The sequence below is a fragment of the Mugil cephalus genome, chromosome 10 (genome assembly GCF_022458985.1).
Source record: "Mugil cephalus isolate CIBA_MC_2020 chromosome 10, CIBA_Mcephalus_1.1, whole genome shotgun sequence".
NCBI lineage: Eukaryota > Metazoa > Chordata > Actinopteri > Mugiliformes > Mugilidae > Mugil > Mugil cephalus.
In genome coordinates this window covers 3,795,011-3,814,233 of record NC_061779.1, presented here as the reverse complement: position 1 = coordinate 3,814,233, position 19,223 = coordinate 3,795,011, and the positions used below count along the sequence as shown (strand labels likewise).

Here is a 19,223-nt window from a genome sequence, read left to right as displayed (position 1 = left end):
CGAGCTGTCCTCTGTTGAGTGAGCAAGCAGGGTTAGAGGCTGGGCAAATGGCCGTCACCATAGTAACCAGATAACTTCCACGGCCCCAAGTCACTCAGTCAGTCAGTCATGACAAGCAAAGCCTGGGAACATCAAACAGAAAGAACATGGTGTTCCCAGGCATCTTCAAATGAGACTAAGGTGGATGGTTGAAAGGCTAAGACGTAAATGCGTGTTTGTATGGATGTGTGCGCACGCCATGTCATGCATACTAAAAACATTTAAAAAAAAAACATTCTCATTATATGGCGCTGAGCCTGAATTGTGACTACTCTGATAGCATCAACACCTGCCAGTAATATTGTTAGATCCAAAAGCCTGCTTTGAGGGAATAGCACCTGTCTGTGCATTCTGCACCACTGTCAGCTTGTCTCAGCACGCATATATAGGATCCGCTTTATTTTTTCCAAGGGACGGTCTTCGAGTCCAGGTGTGTGCCAGATCTGCTGTCTGTGCCCAGGGCTCCTGATGGCATCCAAGCCCCCGTGGTAATCAGCCCACTCTGCCTGCTGTTGTAGTCCGCCTGCCTCCTCCTCCTCCAGTGGCTCGTTTCAGAAACATCTGGTGGTTTACATGCAGCACACACCACCTGCCAGACGCCTTGCAGGCAGTGGCACCGCTCGCACCTCTCGAGTCCGCCCCGACAACAAACGCGACAACGCAGAAATCATCAGTAATACTTGACAAATTGTGGTTGCGAGGAAAATGTTTTTAACGTTCCGTATAGTATTAACTGCAGCTGTAGTATTGTGAATGCTTAGTCATGGTAATGTTTGACACTATTTAACAGAATGGGACTGTTTTTTTTTACTACATGCTATGTTGCAATTTAAATTTGGAGCATTTTCATCACGAATATTATATTTTGAGTATTTTAAATTCAAAGTACACCCCGATCTGCAAATCTCTGGTAAGTGAATGCGAAAGAAAACAATGCTTTTATGCAGCAGTTAATTCAATTTAATCATAGAAGCACAAGGCATTAACATATCTGTATTGTTCTATTTTTTTTTTTTTTATCAAATAACATTTATAAAACTATTGTGCAAAACAGTGTCCTTTTAATCTTCTTCAAAGGCTCTGCACCAGTGGATAGTCATAGTCCTCTTAAATTAGGAAATATAACAAGTATGCATAATTTAAACAGCAAATTGTAAGCTTACACACGGTATGTACACTTTTTCTTTTTTTCTTTTTCTTTTTTGTTTTTTTTGTTTTTTTACACAGACCTGGATTTAAAGTGCCCCTCACTCAATGATAAAGAACAAGGCAGCTTTTACAATCAGCAAGGAAATCAATAGGCTGTACAGAGAAAACTATAAAAAACAAGCAATGAAGTTCTGCTGTCTGGCAGACTCTTTTAAGGAGCGTTACCAGGCGTTTGGCTGTTTTAAGGTGTTAAAAAAAATGACCAGTTTGAAAGAGGGCATTTTAAAATCGGGACAAGACAGGACAGGACTGTACAAACGTAACAGTAAAACATGCAGTCTACCAGCAAATCAAACCAAACTCACAAAAATAAAAAATAAAATAAATACAATAAAGTTAATACATTTCAAGTTAAAAGCCAAACTTCTAGTCAAAAAAAGTACTTCCATTAGTCTTGTGTTGTCTCACCAAAGTGAAAGCAGACTGAATATCTTTGACCTACAGTATATTTTGATGTGAAATAAATGTCTTTTGAAATACAGAGAAATCAGAAATGCTTATAGGCCGAATAGATGTACAGGTGTACTAACACCTTGTGCTGACATTTTTTTTTTAAACAGTAGTTTATGGCATTTTGTGCATCGTCACACACATATTTCAAATATTCCGTTTTTATCTTTTGTTTTTAACAGTCAGTTCTACATATGTTTTCCAGTATATCTACTGTAAAAGAGCCATTTAATGTTTCTCTAGTTCACACAAGTATAGCAAATGGTCCTCCGGAGACTTCCCATGGCTCTTGCTGAGGTGGAGCTTGATGGCATGCTTTGTGGCAAACTTCCGGACACAGAGCTGGCAGCGGTACACTGTCCCATTACTACTGCAGTCATCTTGTGATTGTGGTGTAAGGAAGGACTCCATGGGCACTAGTTTCTCAGTGAGAGTGTGGGAGTCCCTGGCAGTCTGTTTGGAGGACAGCTTGGCCAGATCCCTGATTCTGAACCCCAGGTGGGCTTCCAGGTGGCATACATAAGCTGCTGGAGTTCTGATCTGTGAGGAACAGTCACTACAGAAGAATGTGGGCTGACCGGAGTCCAGGTTCTTGAGGAACTTGGTTCTGCCTGTTCTCCTAAGTTGGTACTTGACATTAGCCAGCCAGTGGCTGATGGTGGTCATGGAGAGACCCGTGAAACGAGACACGTGCATTCTTTCCTGCGGGCTGAGGTCATTGATGATGTACTTCCCCTCCGACGTCTGCCTCAGGCTTGAGGCAAACTGGGCCTGCAGAAGGAGGAGGTGCTGTGGGTTCCAGTTGGAGTGCCGGCCCTTGCGCTTGTGCCCGTGCAGGGATGTGTCCTCGTCGTCATGGGTGGAGCCTACCACCTCAGTTTTATCTGTGACCCGGGATCGTGAAGTAGGCTTTGTGACATGGTGGGACTGTGTCAAGTTTCTCAGCATGTCTGAGATATCCGACAATGCATTTTCGTGTAGAGGGCTGGTGGATGTGTAGGGAGAGACCACTGTTAATTTTGCAGGCGTAACAACAGAGATGGGGGAGATTGAGGAGCCCGTCGATGAGGGTGTTAGGGGGGCTGGGCCCACGGAACCTCCTCTATCACTTTTCCCTTTTGTAAGGTCCATAGGTTGGTCATCGCTGGGCTGGCAGAAGCTATTGTCAGCTACACTTTTGGTCTGTGATGGAGGGGTGGCCACAGCGGCTTTCTCGGCCATGCTCTGGCTGAGCTTTGAGAGCAAACTCAAGGGATCTTGGTTTGGCAATGACGGCTTGGCAGCTTTCCCCAAATGAATGTTCATTACTGACTGAAGCGCACTTAGAGGGTTGACAAAGGGCTGCTCAGGAGGAGTATGACCAGTGATAATGGCAGTACTGCATCTCAGTGTGGAGGCAAGTGGGGATTTGACTGCCGTTTCTCTCTTGGGCTCTGTTGCCGGGGATGCTCTGTCGCTATGGCTTCCCTTGTCGCTATTGGCTGGGGTGACTTCCCGCCATTCCCGAGGTGAATCAGCCTCTCCTCCCTTGTGAGAATCTCCAGCCTCACTACTACAGGGTGAGAGCTGGTTCTCCCTCTTTGGAGACAGTTGCTTAACCCGTTGCTCTACCTTTGCTACTTTTTCAGTCACTTTTTTCACTAAATCCTCCATAGCTTGAAAGTTGTTGCTGGGAAAGGGGGATGACTGACTAAGTGGTGGGGAAACGAGGGGCTGGTTCTTGGCGAGGGAGGACAGCGCCATGTCCCCACCATTGAACAAGTACTTCATCTGGGAGTTCTTCTCCATGCTGCCTTGCTGGAGCTTCAGGGCACTGGGGAATTGGTAGGCTGCATGGATGCTAGGGTAGCCCCCCCAGCTCGGATTCCCGCTCTGGGCCTTATTAATGGCTGATGTGACAGTGTTTTCCAGTGATTTCAGAATATCTAACCCACCTTTAGGACTCTCCTTCAGATCCTCTTCAGTAAGATAGCTATACTTTGAAATGTCATATTTTTCCTCCCTTTCTGTTTCTTCCTCCTTACTAACGGTAACCGCAACCTCCTTCTCTTTTCCAAAAGTCTCTTGCTTAGTGCACTCCTCCTCCACCTCCTCCTTCTTTATCTCTTTCAGAGGAGGGGAGTTGGCAGGAGGAGTTGTGGTAGTTTGAGGAGGTGGAGGAGAGAACGCGGACGGTGCCAGTGGTACAGACTGGACCCTCTGTTCAGGAGGTGTGGTAACTCTGCCAGGATTGGGGGAGGTGGCCTCAGGAAGCGTCTTGATTCTCTTTCCTACAGAGCTCGTCACTCTCAGGAAGTGTCCAGTCACCATCATGTGGGTCCTCAGCTCCTGGAGTGTGTTATGGGAACTCCCACACTCCATACACTTAAGGATCTGGAATTTGTTGGATTCAAACTGCCAGGCATAGCTTGCACCATTCTGGTGGTTGTAGCGGCTATTTGGGGTGCTGTAGGGGCTGGAGGAAGGTTTCTGCGAGTGTTCGCTCAGGTCGGTCTGTGGGTGCTTAGCTTTTGGGGTTCCTTCTCTAGAGCGTGGAGCAGCAGTGAGGTCCAACCCCACAAGTCCCCGTTTCTTAGAAGACATGATTTTGGCTGCCACGGGGGCCATGGGCTCCTTCAGAGGCACTTTCTGGTAGTGTTTGGTTTTGATCATGTGGACACTGAGGTCCTGGAGGGATTCAAACGAGTGGCCACAATACATGCACTTCAAAACTTTCTGTGCGTCCTCCTTCCCCTCCATCTCCAACAGGGACCGCTTTCGTGGTTTGGACCAGCGCTTTGCACCGCTGCCTGCCTTGTCCTGGTTGTCATCACGGTAGTGGCCTGTATCATTCATGTGAACTGTCAGCTCCACTAGGGTGTCGTAAGCTGCGCTACAGCCCTTACAGCGGAATTTACTGGCCCCAGTGAAGATTGATCCAAACAGCTTTGGGTTTTGCCTGTGGAGTTGGACTGTACTAAAGAGGCTGGGCTCAGACTGAGCAGTGTGACGGCTCTGAGTAGGATGCTGTTGTAGTGTCTTTGCCACTGCAGACTGGTGCCAGTCATAGCTACCGCTGCTGCAGCTACTACTGCTACTAGTGCTGTTGCTGCGAGCTGGCTTCTCTGTAGAAGAAGCCGCAGACTGTGTTTGTAGAGGTGCGGAATTAAAGTTCAGAGGTGACCACAAAGGGCTAGTTAGGAAGCTGGAGTAGATAGCCTTCATTTGTTCTAAGGTGTCCATGCCTATGGGAGGTGTCTTAGTGCCAGCATTCAGAGATGCTGTGACCAAATTGCCCTCGACTTTTCTAGAGGGGCTCTCAAAGTCCGAGAGGCGGTCACTAGTTTCACTCACATGTGACTCACTGTCCATCTCTTGTCCTGAGAGCTCTGTGGCCTCAGCTGATTCCTGGTCACATGCCTGCTCTTTGGCAGTCCCTACGCTTTGCTCCACAAACTCATCTTTCATGGAAAGGTCATCCTGGGGTGCCGAGGGCCGTTTATCTGCTTCTGCTTCTTCATCCTCCACAGTGTGCTCTGTCAGCTCCTCGGGAGAATAGGCTGCAAGGAGAACGGAGACAAAGAGAGAAGGAAAGAGATGAGTTAAATTGCAGGGAGTGAACACGCTATGTTAGAATAACTGGAGAAAAAGTTTCCCTGCTATGTGTGCCCGAGGACTCCCAGGGATAAATGAGCCATCTGTGTGGGAGCCTTTAAAGCTGAGCTGAGAAATTACAGTCATCCCATTTCACCTCATCAACCGTTGAGGTGTTATTTTCCTCTAGGCGAGCCTGTATTTATATACTACCCCAGCCACACGGAACTTATGCCTCCCCTCCTTTCACTCCTTCTATTGGAGGAAAACAAAAAAGAAATATCTTGGCAAAAACATAATGCACCATTTTATTTATCTCAGGGCGCAACAGCTTGAAATGAAAACTAAATCTGAAATTAATGAAGCCCAATCTCACTGTGGCATTCTCCTCTGGGGTAATAAATGAGTTGGATCAACCTCCATCTGTCAGTTAATATGTCTGACGCCTCTTCATCTGCCTCTTCTCTGATTACACACACATACATACTGACACGCACACACACACACACACACATACACATACACAAAGGAAGAAAAGCATACAGTATCTCCAACAATTTCAAGACAGGCATGTCAAAATGTGGAAAGTCTGGATATGTTGAATAGACACGCAACAGAGTCATGTGGACTGAAGTTAGTACATTAGTTTCTTATTATGAATGAGACGGTCTTGTTTCAAACTATTTTCTTAAGGGCATGTCTCAGTCAAAATATGTGTTAAATGTCAAACATAATATTTCATAAAAAAATAAAAATAGATGAAGGAGTGAAATGTGATCATGGGAAAAAAGGGATAAAAAGGATGAGTTTGGATTGTACATGATGGCGATGCATAAGTGATAAGTCACTTAGCATATTTATAAAGTTAACAGTGGGCGCCAACACGCGAACTGTGGGCGTGTGCATATGCTTGTGTGTGTACGCGTTTCACTGGGCTCCTTTGTGCCGACGACTCTACCCACGTTAACGCCAACTCACCCACCACTCACCCCTGTCATCAGGCCCCCGCTCTCTCATTTCCTGGCCACTTCACTCACAAAACAGCTCAACTTGAGGGAAAAACAAATAATCTCTGAGAACAGGGGATGGCCTGTGGACGGGTCGCACGCCGTTTGGACAATATCGTATGCGAAGACAAATACCGCAGAAAGGACGCGTAGCTATGGCTGTGAGCACTCACATGGTTAGAGGTTGTACACAAGCACTGTGACTAAATCCTTGATTCCCCCAGCCACCCCACGCACACGCATCCAGTCTAAACAAAAATGTCATAGCTGAAATAACTCTCATTTCCAGTGCTAACAGCCAATCTCTAGGCAGGCATGCGGCTGGCGCTGGTCTGATTTGGACCCTGGGGGCACAGTCAGCAGGCAGCCCCACTGAGAGGCCAGCCTAATGGAGACCTGGCAGGTGCGGCCCACTCTCCGTCCTCCCGGAGATTTGGTTTGTCACTGGGTATCCATTACCTGCCATTCTCCGCTGATAGGCCCCGACAGCCCTGATCAAAAGATGTCGTCGGGCCCCAGTCCGCTTGGCAGTCAGTGGCATGTCGTTTGTAAAGAGGGCCAAGCAGGGTGTAAATAAAATGACATGATCACTTCCCCGGCCCCTCATGTTCTAGACACAATTATGATAATGTGGACGTGGAGGAGAGGGAGGGGCTTTGGAGAATGGAGAAGGGGATGAGGAAGTAAATCGCTCAAGCATGGGCAAACATACAAGGGAGATATCTCTCTGCGACCAGTGCAGTGACTACTCACACCCTCTTTCTTTTCACTTTACTTTCTCCTCTGGAAGTAATTCACGTCAGATCCTCATCTGAAAGAGGAAACCCAGCCAGGATGAGGTAGTTAATGTGTTTGTGTCCAGACTAGCTGGTCACAGATGTCAGCTCGCATCAGACGAGCCTTGCACATCGCTTGACCAACTTGTCAGATCACCTTTCTCTTCCTCAATGAGAAAATACTCCACATATTTCTTCAAGTTGTCTCGCTATTGCTCACATCCACTTTGAATGTAACCACATCCCATTTTGTGCACCTGTACTCCGGAGCCTCTGCCTGTGCCTTAACCTGGTAGTAAATGTTTTACATTTCATACTAATAGAGTTGCGGCCCTGTGGGTTATTGTTCATTTGTCATTAAGGGCAGATAACACAGAGAAGGGGAGGGGAGGGAAGTCCAAAAGGGCCAGCTATAAAAAAACCTATAGAGTAAAACCGTGCTCCCAGGCAATTTAAAATGCAAAACAAAAACCATTATGTCTGAGCACTATCTGTTAATTTAATCCCCAATGACTGATAATCCATCACACAGGGCGACAACCACATCCAATTATTCTCCCTGCCTTGACTGACAACAGAGGTGATTTATCAAGCTAATAAAAGGTGATGGGAGTATAGAGGCTCTCTTAGAATAAATTATGAATATTATGAATACAACAATACTCTTGGATGAAGCCTTAACTAATAACTAAGCATATGGTGCAGGACCAATGCATGAGGTTTCTTAGTGTGTGTGTGTGTGTGTAGGTGTGAAAAAAATGATGAAGAAAGAGTGAGTTGTGTGTGTGTTCTTCTAATGATAAACTGAGCTAATGCCACGTGGAAAGACAAGAATCATTAGGTTCCATGAATGATTCCTTTGGGTTGGTGGGTGGGTAGGTGGGTGCATGAGGGGGGGCGGGGTGGTGGTGGATAAGAGGGGTAGTAGGTGCACTTTCACACAATCAGCATTCAGTCACAGCTCACGCAGAAATAGCAACAACAAAGTCACAGAAACACACGAGCTGCAGAAAATGTTAAGTCTCCCGTGCACACGGAGCGCGCATTTCACCTTAACGTACACATCCTCAAATACAACCCCCCCCCCCAACACACACACACACACACACGAGCGTAATTATAAATAAAGCTAGTCAGGCAGTTGTAAGTGACGCACACGCGCGGAGACAAGCACACAAACGTAGATGCAAGCGATGAGGAAAGACAGTGACATCTTGGCATGCAGGAGGCATTCCTGTGGAGTATCATTTTCATAAACATAAGGGCCGCAGACGAGGAGGGAGAGATCATCTGATAGAAATACTGCAGTGCTGCTCTGACGATCGGGAACAACAGAGAGGGCAGGGACAGGGGGTGATTAAGCAGGAAGGTGCTGTGGCTGCCTCAGAAGCAGAGGCTTTCTACGTCTACTCTCATTCTCCATCTCCTCCCCTCGGTCCTGGTGGTTATTCCTCTTTATACTGTACGTGCTGCAGAAAAACGCCGTCCGCTTTTGATGCCGCGGTCTGAAACATCCCTCGCACCTTTCGACTGTGCGCTTGAACAAAAAAAAAGAGAATTGCATTTTTTTTTTAAGCGAATGTGAACGTGTGAGGACACAACCTCACAACATTTTTTTTTTTTTTTTCCAAACCCTCCTTGATGACCGAGGGGAATATTCCTGATCAGGCTCCCACAGCTGGGGAAACATTCTGGGAGAGAGATCACACCCAACTCAGAAGCAGAGTAAACAGGATGTGTCATTAAAAAAAAAAAGGCTCTACCTGCATCTCGCCCTTGTACTCAAATAACTGCTTGGTCTAAAACACAACCTTGCCAGAGGCACTAAAAAAAAAAAAAAAAAAGGTTAGGCCTTTTGTGTGGCCATCATGAGTACCATACTTTATCTGTTAAAAAGGGGCTGCATGGATAAGAGATATAAAATATACAGCATCTCTCTTCATTTTGCCCCGGAAATTATTGTAAAAAATGTGGTCAAGAACAAGATGTTTTGACGTGTGGAAAACCAACGTTGTCCATAAGAAAATCAAAGCGTGTGTTATTTTGTTTTATGTAGATGGAAAAGACAAAGAACGTCAGTTCAGCTGTACTGCACGAGCCTGACTAATTTATATCTTTGTCATTTAATAACTGTGCAATGTACAAAGGTACAAATGGGATGCGGGAAAGAGGAAGTTCTCCACATGGGTGGTCTCTCATAGCTCGCTTGCAGCATTGTTCAAAGCCAACAATAAAAATTAAAACAGGAAAAAGCCTAAATTCGGCAACTGTGACTAGTGATACTGTGATTTTGTTCCACGGAAAAGATGAAAAGAAGAGAAACGGGAGGATAAACGTGGCATCCGAGACCTCAATTAAATGTCGGTTAGGATATTTAAAGATCAGAGGGAGTTAAACTGCATCACCGCATGATGGTAAAGTCTTGACATGTGTACAGTATTTTAGCCTTTAGACCCAGATGACCTTAGACCAAAGCAGCCCCTCGGCAGGGGGGCTCTTACTGACAGGAAACAGCTCCAGAACACTACAGGACAGGAAGTCACCCCAGTCTCAATCACACACACACACACACACACACACAAAAAACATAAACCACCGCCTTTTGCTCTCTCAAGTTTCTCTGCTGTCTGAAACTCTTTAAATAGATTAGAATAATTTAGTCCAAAACAGCCCCATTCTGTCAAAATAGCAGCAGATCAGTAACATACCTAAAATGCCTTTCTCTTGTACACATTTGTCAAAGTAAAACACTCAATCAAACTTAGTTCCCTCCCTCGTCTCCCTTTGATCCTCACAAGCTGGCCTAAAGTCCCACGAGAAAAAATGTAACAGGTGATCTGTGGCCATTTTAAAAATTAACAAGTCCTGACATAAGTCGCTTTTTCAGATAAAAAAAAAAAAAAAAGGCCCACCCCCTCCCCTCCTCTGCCGCTGCCCACTTTCTAGGTTTTTAATGCTCTGCCACCGCATTGTGCTTGCGCGGGCTCGCACGTCGTGTCACAGCCGATCGCGGACGTCTTTGTCGGTTTTTATTTGTGTGTGTGTGTTCTCTACCCCCTGATGGCATTGTGAATACATTGTGTCCGCCGATTGTAGTGCAGGATGTGTGATAGGGGAGATGGGAAAAACAGAGAGATCATTCTGGCCCCAGGCAAAGCTTAGGGCTGAACCTTGTCAATGCACTTAGCGAGAGGAGAGACACACACAAACACAGACACAGACACACACACACACACAGAAAAGGAATACATTCAACCCTCAGCTGGTTGTTGTGTTATGACTGGACCTCAAAGCTGCCAGCTGCACACACAGACCTTCAAGACCTGAAAATTCAACTAGTTTATCTGACACGAGATGAGCCGCAAACACACGAAGGCCTCCCGTTACTTACTCCCGACACGGAAGGTGACTCAGGAGGTCTCAGTGTGAAACAGCCACAATAAGAGATAAACAAAATGGAAACACCCCCCTAAAAAAAATCTACTTTAACTACTTCCACAGGTGCAGAACCAAGGGCAGTAACAAGGACTGAGACTCCTCAGGAAGCCGATGTTCCAGCCCGACATGCACATCAAGCCTGTCTCGTCTGATGATACGTAGTCAGTCAAACTTCCTTAAGCTTCCTCACAGCTTTACGTCAATCTTTTCGCAACAGCTCACTTAAAGTTTTCGAGAAAAACTACAGTTTCAGCCATTTCCTGAACTGTTTAGGCCTCATATTAAAATAATAAAAAAAAATTAAAATAAACAAAATTGAATAATAGGACTGATCCACACCTTTTTGATACTCCTTATTTATTTTTATAAATAGGGAGTATTTTATTTTTATTTTTATTTTGCTTGTCAGTATTTTTCGTAGCGAGGTGGCGCAGATTTACAGCTGAGCACATAGCAAACGCTGGTTATTTTTACCCGATAACATCAGCTATTTGGAAATTCAGCGATTCAGCATAGTGCCCCTGAACTTTCCGTTACATATCTCATTATGAGAGTGAATGCAACCAAGCTATGGTTAGAACAGCAGATCAAAGTGGTACCAATTTGCAACAGCCAGCTCTGTTGGTAATTTGCACGTTTTCACCCTCGACGTTTTGCTCCGCAACTGGATTAAACTGAAGCCGCTTAAAATCTGAAAGTGATATCATGAGGATCTCACAGCAGCACATGCACTTATATAATTCTTTTGGTCACTGCGTCCTTCCTAAACTACAAGCGGCGAACATCACAAAATGGGACGTAGGACAGAAAACAGACGACTGAAAAGGTCGGTTGTTCGAGTTAAGGGTTAACACAGATTCATGACTTTGGTGCTACTATAGGAATAAAGAGTAAGAACTGTGGGGTTAAAGTTTAGACTGTAAGGGATCAATTCTGGGTTTAAGGTTTCACTTTATTGGTGGAACTAAAACAAAGGGCGTGTTTAAAGTTAAAAAAATAAAAACTTTAAAAAATAAAATCGGGGCTGGGGAGTCACACAACTGAACCCCACTCACAAAACACACAGCTGCTGCCATGATCACCTAGCAACGAGGAGGTGATGGACGCACCCTGAAGATGGATGGCTACCATAAATCACGGCGGTGTGTAGGAGGAGGAGGAGGAGGAGGAGGCAGGAGACAGATAGAAGGGAACGAGGAGAGGACAAAAAAAAACAAAAAAAAAACAAATAACATTTTGTCCACTTTTCAATAGTAGGAGCAGCCTTGCCTTGACCTTTCACTGTAGTTTTAACTCATGGATTTTGGGGGGACGGCTCGGGTCTGGGGACTCTTCTGGGAAAAGCAAAATGGAAACTCCTGGGTAATCGCCACAGTCTGTTAAGTTGGATCCAATAGGTCATTTTGAAATGTATGATAACAATAAACTGCTCAGAGGCTCCTATATGCCCTTCAGTGTTTACAGAGTTGTGTGTGTGTGTGTGTGTGTGATTCCACTAACTTTTTAAAGATGATAATAATGACAGACTATACCTTTCATAAAGCAACCCTCCAGGCAAGGCAATCTGGGTAGTGTAGTTGCGGGATAAACATCCCTGGGCTATCTGATTATGGCTTACTGCTGCGGCACTGGTGTCTAGTAACACTCAGAGAGAGCGCTCAGCCATCCATCACACAGTGAGTGTCTGTCTAAGGCTTTCCACCCTGCTTCTTCTCGTCCTGGCTCTCCAGTTACAGCCATACACGGCCGGCCTAAATAATATTCTTCATGATAAATGGCACTATAAGCCTGGTATCCATCATTAATCTGATTTTTAAAGAAGCATCCATCTTGGAGAGAGCCTGTTAGGGCCACGGGAGAGCAGAGCGGCTCGGGTTCATTTAAAGGCCAGGCTGCTGCATGAGTGATACCTGTCAGCTCCGTTCATCAGGGAGCAGCACGCACACACCCGGCATTAAACATTGACGCCATATGGCCGCGTGTGCGTGTGTGCGTGTGTGCGTGCGCGCGCACACACCCACACAGACAGACAGACAGACGCACACGCGCGCCCCTACCCCTACAGCGCCTCTACGCCGCACTCGCTCTGCATATATTATGATGAGTAAACAACACCAACACACTTGTCGGACTTGTATACTCAAAGCATATTTCTCCCCTTCATTCAGACATCTACGGACGTGTCATGGAAGAACATTCTGTCACTCATCAAAACACAACTCAGTGTAACTCAATCCTCCCTGTCATCTCGAAAAAATCTCCCCTCCCAAGCGCTTCTCCTCAAGGGTTTCAGGAAAACTCACTCTTCTCTGGAAAAACTCTGTCTCACACAGACACGCACACAGACACGCACACAAAAAAAAACTGGCGTTTGTGTGTCTCTGCACCTCATTCTCCTTCTCTTTGTTTCTCTCAGTCCACTTTCTGTCTTGTTTTCCCCTCTCTCACTCTCTCTTTCTCCTCCTCTCTGCCCCTATCCACCTCCCTTCTCTGTGTCTGGTAAAGCCTGTTTGATAAATGACACACGTCACCGTGTCAGAAGCGAAGGGTGGGTCAGTGATAAATGACTCTGTTGAAAAGGAAATCGGCTCTCTGGCATGGCCGGGCTATTCTCCTTCTGGATTGGGTTTCAGGACCCCTGAAGACCGGCGCAGCTCAGTTTCCCCGAAAAAGAGCACACATCCCACCAGGCTCTGACGCTGCTCGCCACCTCCGGGAGGGGTGGGAGACGGGGAGAGAGGGAGGGAGACGGAGAGAGGGTGGGTGGGAAGGCTGGGTGGGAAGGCTGGGTGGATGGGTGGGTGGGTGGGTGGTGGGGTTGGAGGCATCCAGCCTGTCCCAATTGTCGCCACAGTGCAGCTGCATCTATCACAACAGCGGTGGGACTATTTTTACAAAGCCTAAGACTCAGTGCCCAGACAGCAGTCTCGGCTGAAAACCTCGGCTGAAAGCACACTGAAAGCTGAAAGGAAGAGCGGATGGCTAAAGGTTTTCTATTTGTGACACTACTACAGCACTTCCACTTCTTTTTCTCTCCCAAAGCCCAGCCCTATGGCTTGACATCTGCCAAGTGTGTGTTAAAAAGGAGACAAGGCCCATTTCAACGCCCCCGCTCTTCTTCTTCTCCTCATCATCCCCACCACTGGCACCTCCTCCTCCTCCTCCTCCTCTGCCCTCTTTCTCTCTTCTCTTATGCTCTCTCTTTCAGTCACTTGCTGGCAGGGTGGTACTGTTATCATTACACAGGCAGGATTTATGGAGTAAAGGCCTATGGCAAAAACAAAAAGGCGTCTGTCAATACCTGTGGGAAACACTCTGTCAGCCTTCCTCCGCCGCCTCCTCCTCCTCCTCCTCCTCCTCCTGCTGCTGCTTCCACTGGTGCTCACAGCCTCATTAGGTATGCACTTATCAGACACATAGATCACAGACGTGACTCAACCTCGCCGGAATCCAGCCACAGGACTTTCATTAGCAACGGGGCCTGCAAGGCCAAAACATTTGCCTCGCTCACACCTGCAAACAACGCCAGCGGAGGCGTATTGTTGTTAAAGCTCGCTAGTGCTGTCAGAGCGCGTATGTCGGCCGAACAATTAAGTCTTAACTCGAGCTCCCCTGCTGCTTCCGTAAGGGCACGCTCTTCACACATAAACAACAGGAAGACAGACAGATAAAAAAGCAGCTTACTTCACTGGCCGCGTTTACAAGCCAGCCACAACGCGCGCGCGCGTGTCTGCAACGTGTGCCGTAAACAATCGTACGTTTACTAGAGTAAACACTCCGAATATCTGCGTGTTGAGTCTCTAGATTGGTGAATGCACGTGCTCAGAGGCTGAAGGAAGGGGAAGAAGAAACCTTAGGCCTACGGGGTGCAGAGAATTATGGCCCGGCTCCAGCAGGTGCTCTACGGTTACCATTCCTTTCATTAGTATCACAAGCCAAACCGCACGCACACACACACATTCAAAGCCAACAAATCGGAAAGCGCATGCCCACGGATTTGAGCGCACACGCAGATGGACGTGAGTGATGGGTGCCAGTCTGGCAGCTGTAATCCTGACCCTGCAGAAAGAAGAAACTGTTGCTGTAGAGCGCCGTCCAAACCGGACCCACTCCTCCGCCCCTCTACGTCTGCACTGGGCTCACCCTCAAAGCCCATCTCACACAAGCGAACAAAGGGAAAGTTATAAGGGAGGAAAAAAGTAGAGTTCGCTGACATTTACAGCTCTCCGGACGCAGCGGACACACTGCGTCCATTCTGCAAGCGCTGCGCATCTTTGCGCGCACGTCGCAAAGTCTGCGTCGACTTCCTGCTAAACTCGATGGAGTCTTTTCGACTTCCTGAAGCCATTTCAACAGCTCCGGGGCCTCGTGCCCGCGGCGAAGCTAATCTCCGGCCACGAAAGGGAGGAGGCCGGGTGAAAAAACTCTCCCTGTTTGCTCGGTTGTTTACGCGGCCAACTGCCCTCGGTTGTTAAGAGCACTCAGACCTGACCCAGGTACGCAGGCCCATTTGTCACCTGCAGCAGAAAATTGAGTTACAGCACAACCAAAGGCGAGCGTCTCTGTGTAATATCAAGTTGATTACATCAAAGTGGTGGCAAACCTCATTGGGCCGGGCACCCCGAGCTTGTCATCTCCAATCACAGGGCCTGTCAGGACTCCATCAGCCTCACGGCTAATTGGACCAACGCTAATGAAGCAGGCAAAACAAGTTTTCTACTGCGGAGAGAGAAACCCTCTCAGACAGGAAAGAGCGAGAGGGAGAAGCTGAGGGAGTGTGTGGTTGAGAGACAATGAGAGAGCAAAGCAGGGTGGGTGGGTGTGTATATGCGTGTTTGTGTGTGTGTGTGTGTGTGTGTATGGTGGGGTGGTGGTGGTGGGGGGGTAGATTTTTCATGCAAGTCTCAAGGTTGCAGTGGGCTGACTCTCCCCCTAAGTCCCTAATCAAGGCCCATCATCTGTCATCCTTTTCTTTGCTCTCTCTATCACCATGCTCTGTGCTGCAATCAATTCATCATCACCCTTTGTGTGCCACTGAACAGTTGACAACTTTATAACTTGCAGCTGCACGGGCTGACTGACAGGGGTGGAAGGGGAGCGTGAAAAAAATGAAGAAATGAATAGATGAATGAATGAACAAAGAAGCGTGGTTTCAGGGAGAAAAAGTTGTTTTCTAAAAACACAAAACGATCTATATTACAGCCTTTTATTCCCTTTCGTCAACAGAGAAACAGCAGTGTAGCAGGGAGGAGAGAGCGGAGAGGAGTAGAGGAGGAGGAGGAGATGAACAAGAAGAAGAAGAGGAAAGGAGAGAAAAAAAAAAAACATCCTTCTCACTGATCCGAAATCAGAAAGCTTTCAGTCATTCTTTATGTGCTCCCCGCGGCCACTCAGAGCCAGTGAGCATGTACATTAGGCTGGGGCATTTTGATGAAATAAAAGCCCAGGCCAGCTTATGGCTAAACAGAATGGGAGCACTCACTCAGCCTGTCTCTGATTGACCATTAAAGCCATTGATGAATGGGCCTGTCAGGGGAGAGACAATTAAATCAAACATGAAACAAAGCCGTTGTGACGGCCCGGTCTGACAGAGCAAACCCATTCCTCCCCTCCATTACATAGCACACGGCTCCTTTTACAACCCCTAACCCACTCCTCCCGCCTCCTCTACCCACTGTATGTGTGTGAACGTGTGTGTGCGCGCGCTTAAAAGTGAGCATGGGAGTGTGATGCTCTCTGCTGGAAGTGCGTGTCCGTTTGTGTGTATGATGTCTCACTGTGAAACCACTTTGTCCCCCCTTTCTTTCACTTTCTTTCGTGAGTCACTTGACCAACGGGATGATAGAAACAGTGTTCGTGTGTGTGTGTGGTGTGTGAGTGAGGGAGAGGGAGAGACTGACAGAGAAAGAGGGAGTAAAAAGTACACAGGGCCTTTCAAAGTGGTTTAAACGTGACGTCAGGGGCCTGCAGCACATGGTGGGAAGTGATTTTCTGATGCAAATCGGGAAGGATCAGATCAAAGCCGCATGACAGCCAATCAATCAACCGTCAAATCAGACATGGCAACTGTCGATTATGGCTCCTTCCAGCCCACGAACCCCCCATTGTCTGTACTCAAATTGTTTATCTTATCCCAAGAAAAGAAAACCCTCAGAGGTAGGGCTTTTTTCCGCTTGTGCAAAGAAGTTATGCGCTCGGATCAAATGCGCACAAAGCCCTTATGCTCCCCTTATGGCACGCCTCGGGCAATCACCATCAAGGAGAAAACACAGACTACCTTCACACGGTCCGCCCCGCACAACAGATCGGATTTATGGCGGCGTTAGGATCGGTAAACTATACGGGATTCAAGTTTGGAACAATGGGAAGCGAAAGTTTACAGTAGCCGACTCGTCCGACGGCGCTACAGTAGCCGCACCGCACGGCGCGGAGAGCGAAAACCACACAACACGACCAGCACATCCGCTTTTAAAGAAAAGGGAAAAGGTGACAGTTTCTATGGGGCCTCGCAAGAGTAGCCAAGAGTGATAAAGCGCGTCGTTACAGGGAGAGCAAAAGACACAAAGTGGAAACGGAAATGCAGTGGCTGCGATGTGAGCTTTACAAAACAAATGGAACAGCCGCAGCTTTGGCACGCTAAACCTTATTTTACGCACATTCTGGTTGGATACACGTACCTGCTGCGCGCTTGGGCGCTTCTTGTTTCCTCCGTGGCATTTTTTTTTAAAAAAAATCTTTTATTTGTGAGGATTTCCGCGAAAGTCTTCTCTGTCTTTTTTTATTTCATGTAGCTACTCCTTCGTCGTATCCGGGAAGATCCACCTCTACTCAAAAAAGATTTACGCCTTCGTATAGTAGACGGGGAGTCCGATGGAAAGAAAAACTAAAAATCATCGTTACGGATTAGCAGCCTGCAAACGGGAAGTCGGCGGGACAGTGAATAAATAAGGTGGGATGAACGTGATTTGTTTTTTTCCTTCCCTTTGCTTTTTTTTTTTTTTTTTTTTTTGTGATCGCGTTCAGAATGTCAGCGGTGATAGCCAGCGTCCACCTCGGCTGCCTGGTCTGGCAACAGGCAAAGTTGAGGGATAAGAGAGATGATCGCGTCACTCACAGCAGGAGAATGGGCAAACCCACCGCTCCGTTAACTCTTTACTTCTCAGAGAGGGGCGGACACCAAACACGAGTGTCCTCCTACCTCTGATTTTCATCTGAATCACTGCTCAGGAGCTGATTATTGCGCACGGGAGGCTGATTATTATTCCAAGGCGCATAAATGAATAAATAAATAAATAAAACCCACGAACTGTCTGAATAACAATCCATCGTCAAGGAATAACACGCGTAATCACATTTTAGTTTGAATCCATCCAGAAGTTTTGACTTTTTTATTTTATTCTATTTTTATTTATTTATTTTTTTTTTACAGTTCAAAATCTCGTCATAGAGACTCATTTAATTTTAATTGTTTGTGCAGCATCTACATTTAATCTGCCTTTGATATGGGTTCATGTAATAATTAATAATTGCATTTTATTTGTTTTGCCGCAATAAAACACCTTAAAACTGCGACACAGTTTAACATGACATGTGTTTTTTATCCAATGTGCACAACACACACTCAACACGTCCACTTATTTATGTATACTTTGTCAAAGTTTCTAATGATATGTACATGTGTACACTAAATTCAACATCTTCCTTTTTTGTTTTTCATTTTATTGTGATCCTTAAACTATTATCTCTATTCATCTATCTAAAGCAAAGTCAGATACAAAGCTGTGATATGTTTTTTATTAACACTTAAGAATATAGCTTATCACATATAAATATGATGTTAAAAAAAGACAATGTGTTTTAAAAGCAGTGAAATACGAACACACAGGGAGATATACTGAGGCAGTGGCCTCTGCGTAAGTCGTGTTTCTCCCAGAGTCAATAAGTTTTATAAATGGTGCAAAAATTTGTCAAGCAACTCCCCCACCCCCACCTCCCCATCCAAAATGCAAACCGCTTCCCTGCTAATTTAATGTGAGCGGTTAAATGTTAGCTTTCATCAAAGTAAAAGAATCAGTTCTGCCATATATCCACATTAGGCAGAGATCAAAGCCAGTTCAAGGAAGCGGCGTTAAGTCTTAGTGCCAAGGTAATGAGTTTTTTTAGATTTTTTTTTTCCACCACTTGTCTCTCTTTTTTCTCGAGCCAGCAGTGTCTCTGCAGAGTGCAACGGCATCCGGGTCTTGCCCCTGTGCCTCTGATGTGTGCTGACCTCCGCCAGCAAGAAAACACACACACAAAATACCAAAACATGTGGCATTGAGCGCCCACACGCATGTTTTTGCAGACACACAAATGCAGCGCTTACAATTTCTGCTTTGCACACGTAACGTTCACATATTCTCTTTCCGCTCCTCCCCCCCCCCCCCCCCCCCCCCCCACTCCACACACAGATACTTGTGCACACCCCACTCAGACAACTAAAGGCCTCTCTGATCAGGACTCGTCTCCCCGTCTCTCTAAGAGAGCGCAGAGGCTGGGTCCCTGTCACTTTAACAACATGAAATTACAACCCAAATGGGATGTCAGGGGTTAGCTGTGTCTCTAAGAGAACTACGTGAATATATTTCCTCCTATGGACTTGCCCCCATCATGACCTCCCCCCAGGAAGAAGAAGTAACCCGGTGATTGGCGTTTTTACAGCCAAATTAAACCATCTCGCAGCCCGCTGAAG

General features: G+C 46.5%; 1 protein-coding gene across 1 annotated transcript; it reads right to left on the bottom strand.

Moving 5' to 3' along the window:
- Positions 1 to 976: 976 nt before the first annotated feature.
- tshz3a (teashirt zinc finger homeobox 3a) lies at positions 977 to 18,015 on the bottom strand. The gene is made up of 2 exons (XM_047596809.1): positions 17,170 to 18,015; positions 977 to 5,237 (listed from the first exon to the last, which is right to left on the bottom strand). Exons 1-2 carry the CDS (start codon positions 17,207 to 17,209, stop codon positions 1,927 to 1,929), a joined length of 3,351 nt encoding a protein of 1,116 aa, XP_047452765.1. The 5' UTR covers positions 17,210 to 18,015; the 3' UTR covers positions 977 to 1,926.
- Between the last annotated feature and the right edge of the window lie 1,208 nt (positions 18,016 to 19,223).

Excerpts from the sequence above, each read along its gene's own strand:
- tshz3a (XM_047596809.1), bottom strand. The coding sequence starts at position 17,209 with ATGCCACGGAGGAAACAAGAAGCGCCCAAGCGCGCAGCAG. Across the intron at positions 5,238-17,169 it reads AGCGCCCAAGCGCGCAGCAG|CCTATTCTCCCGAGGAGCTG; the intron begins GTACGTGTATCC and ends TTCTCCTTGCAG.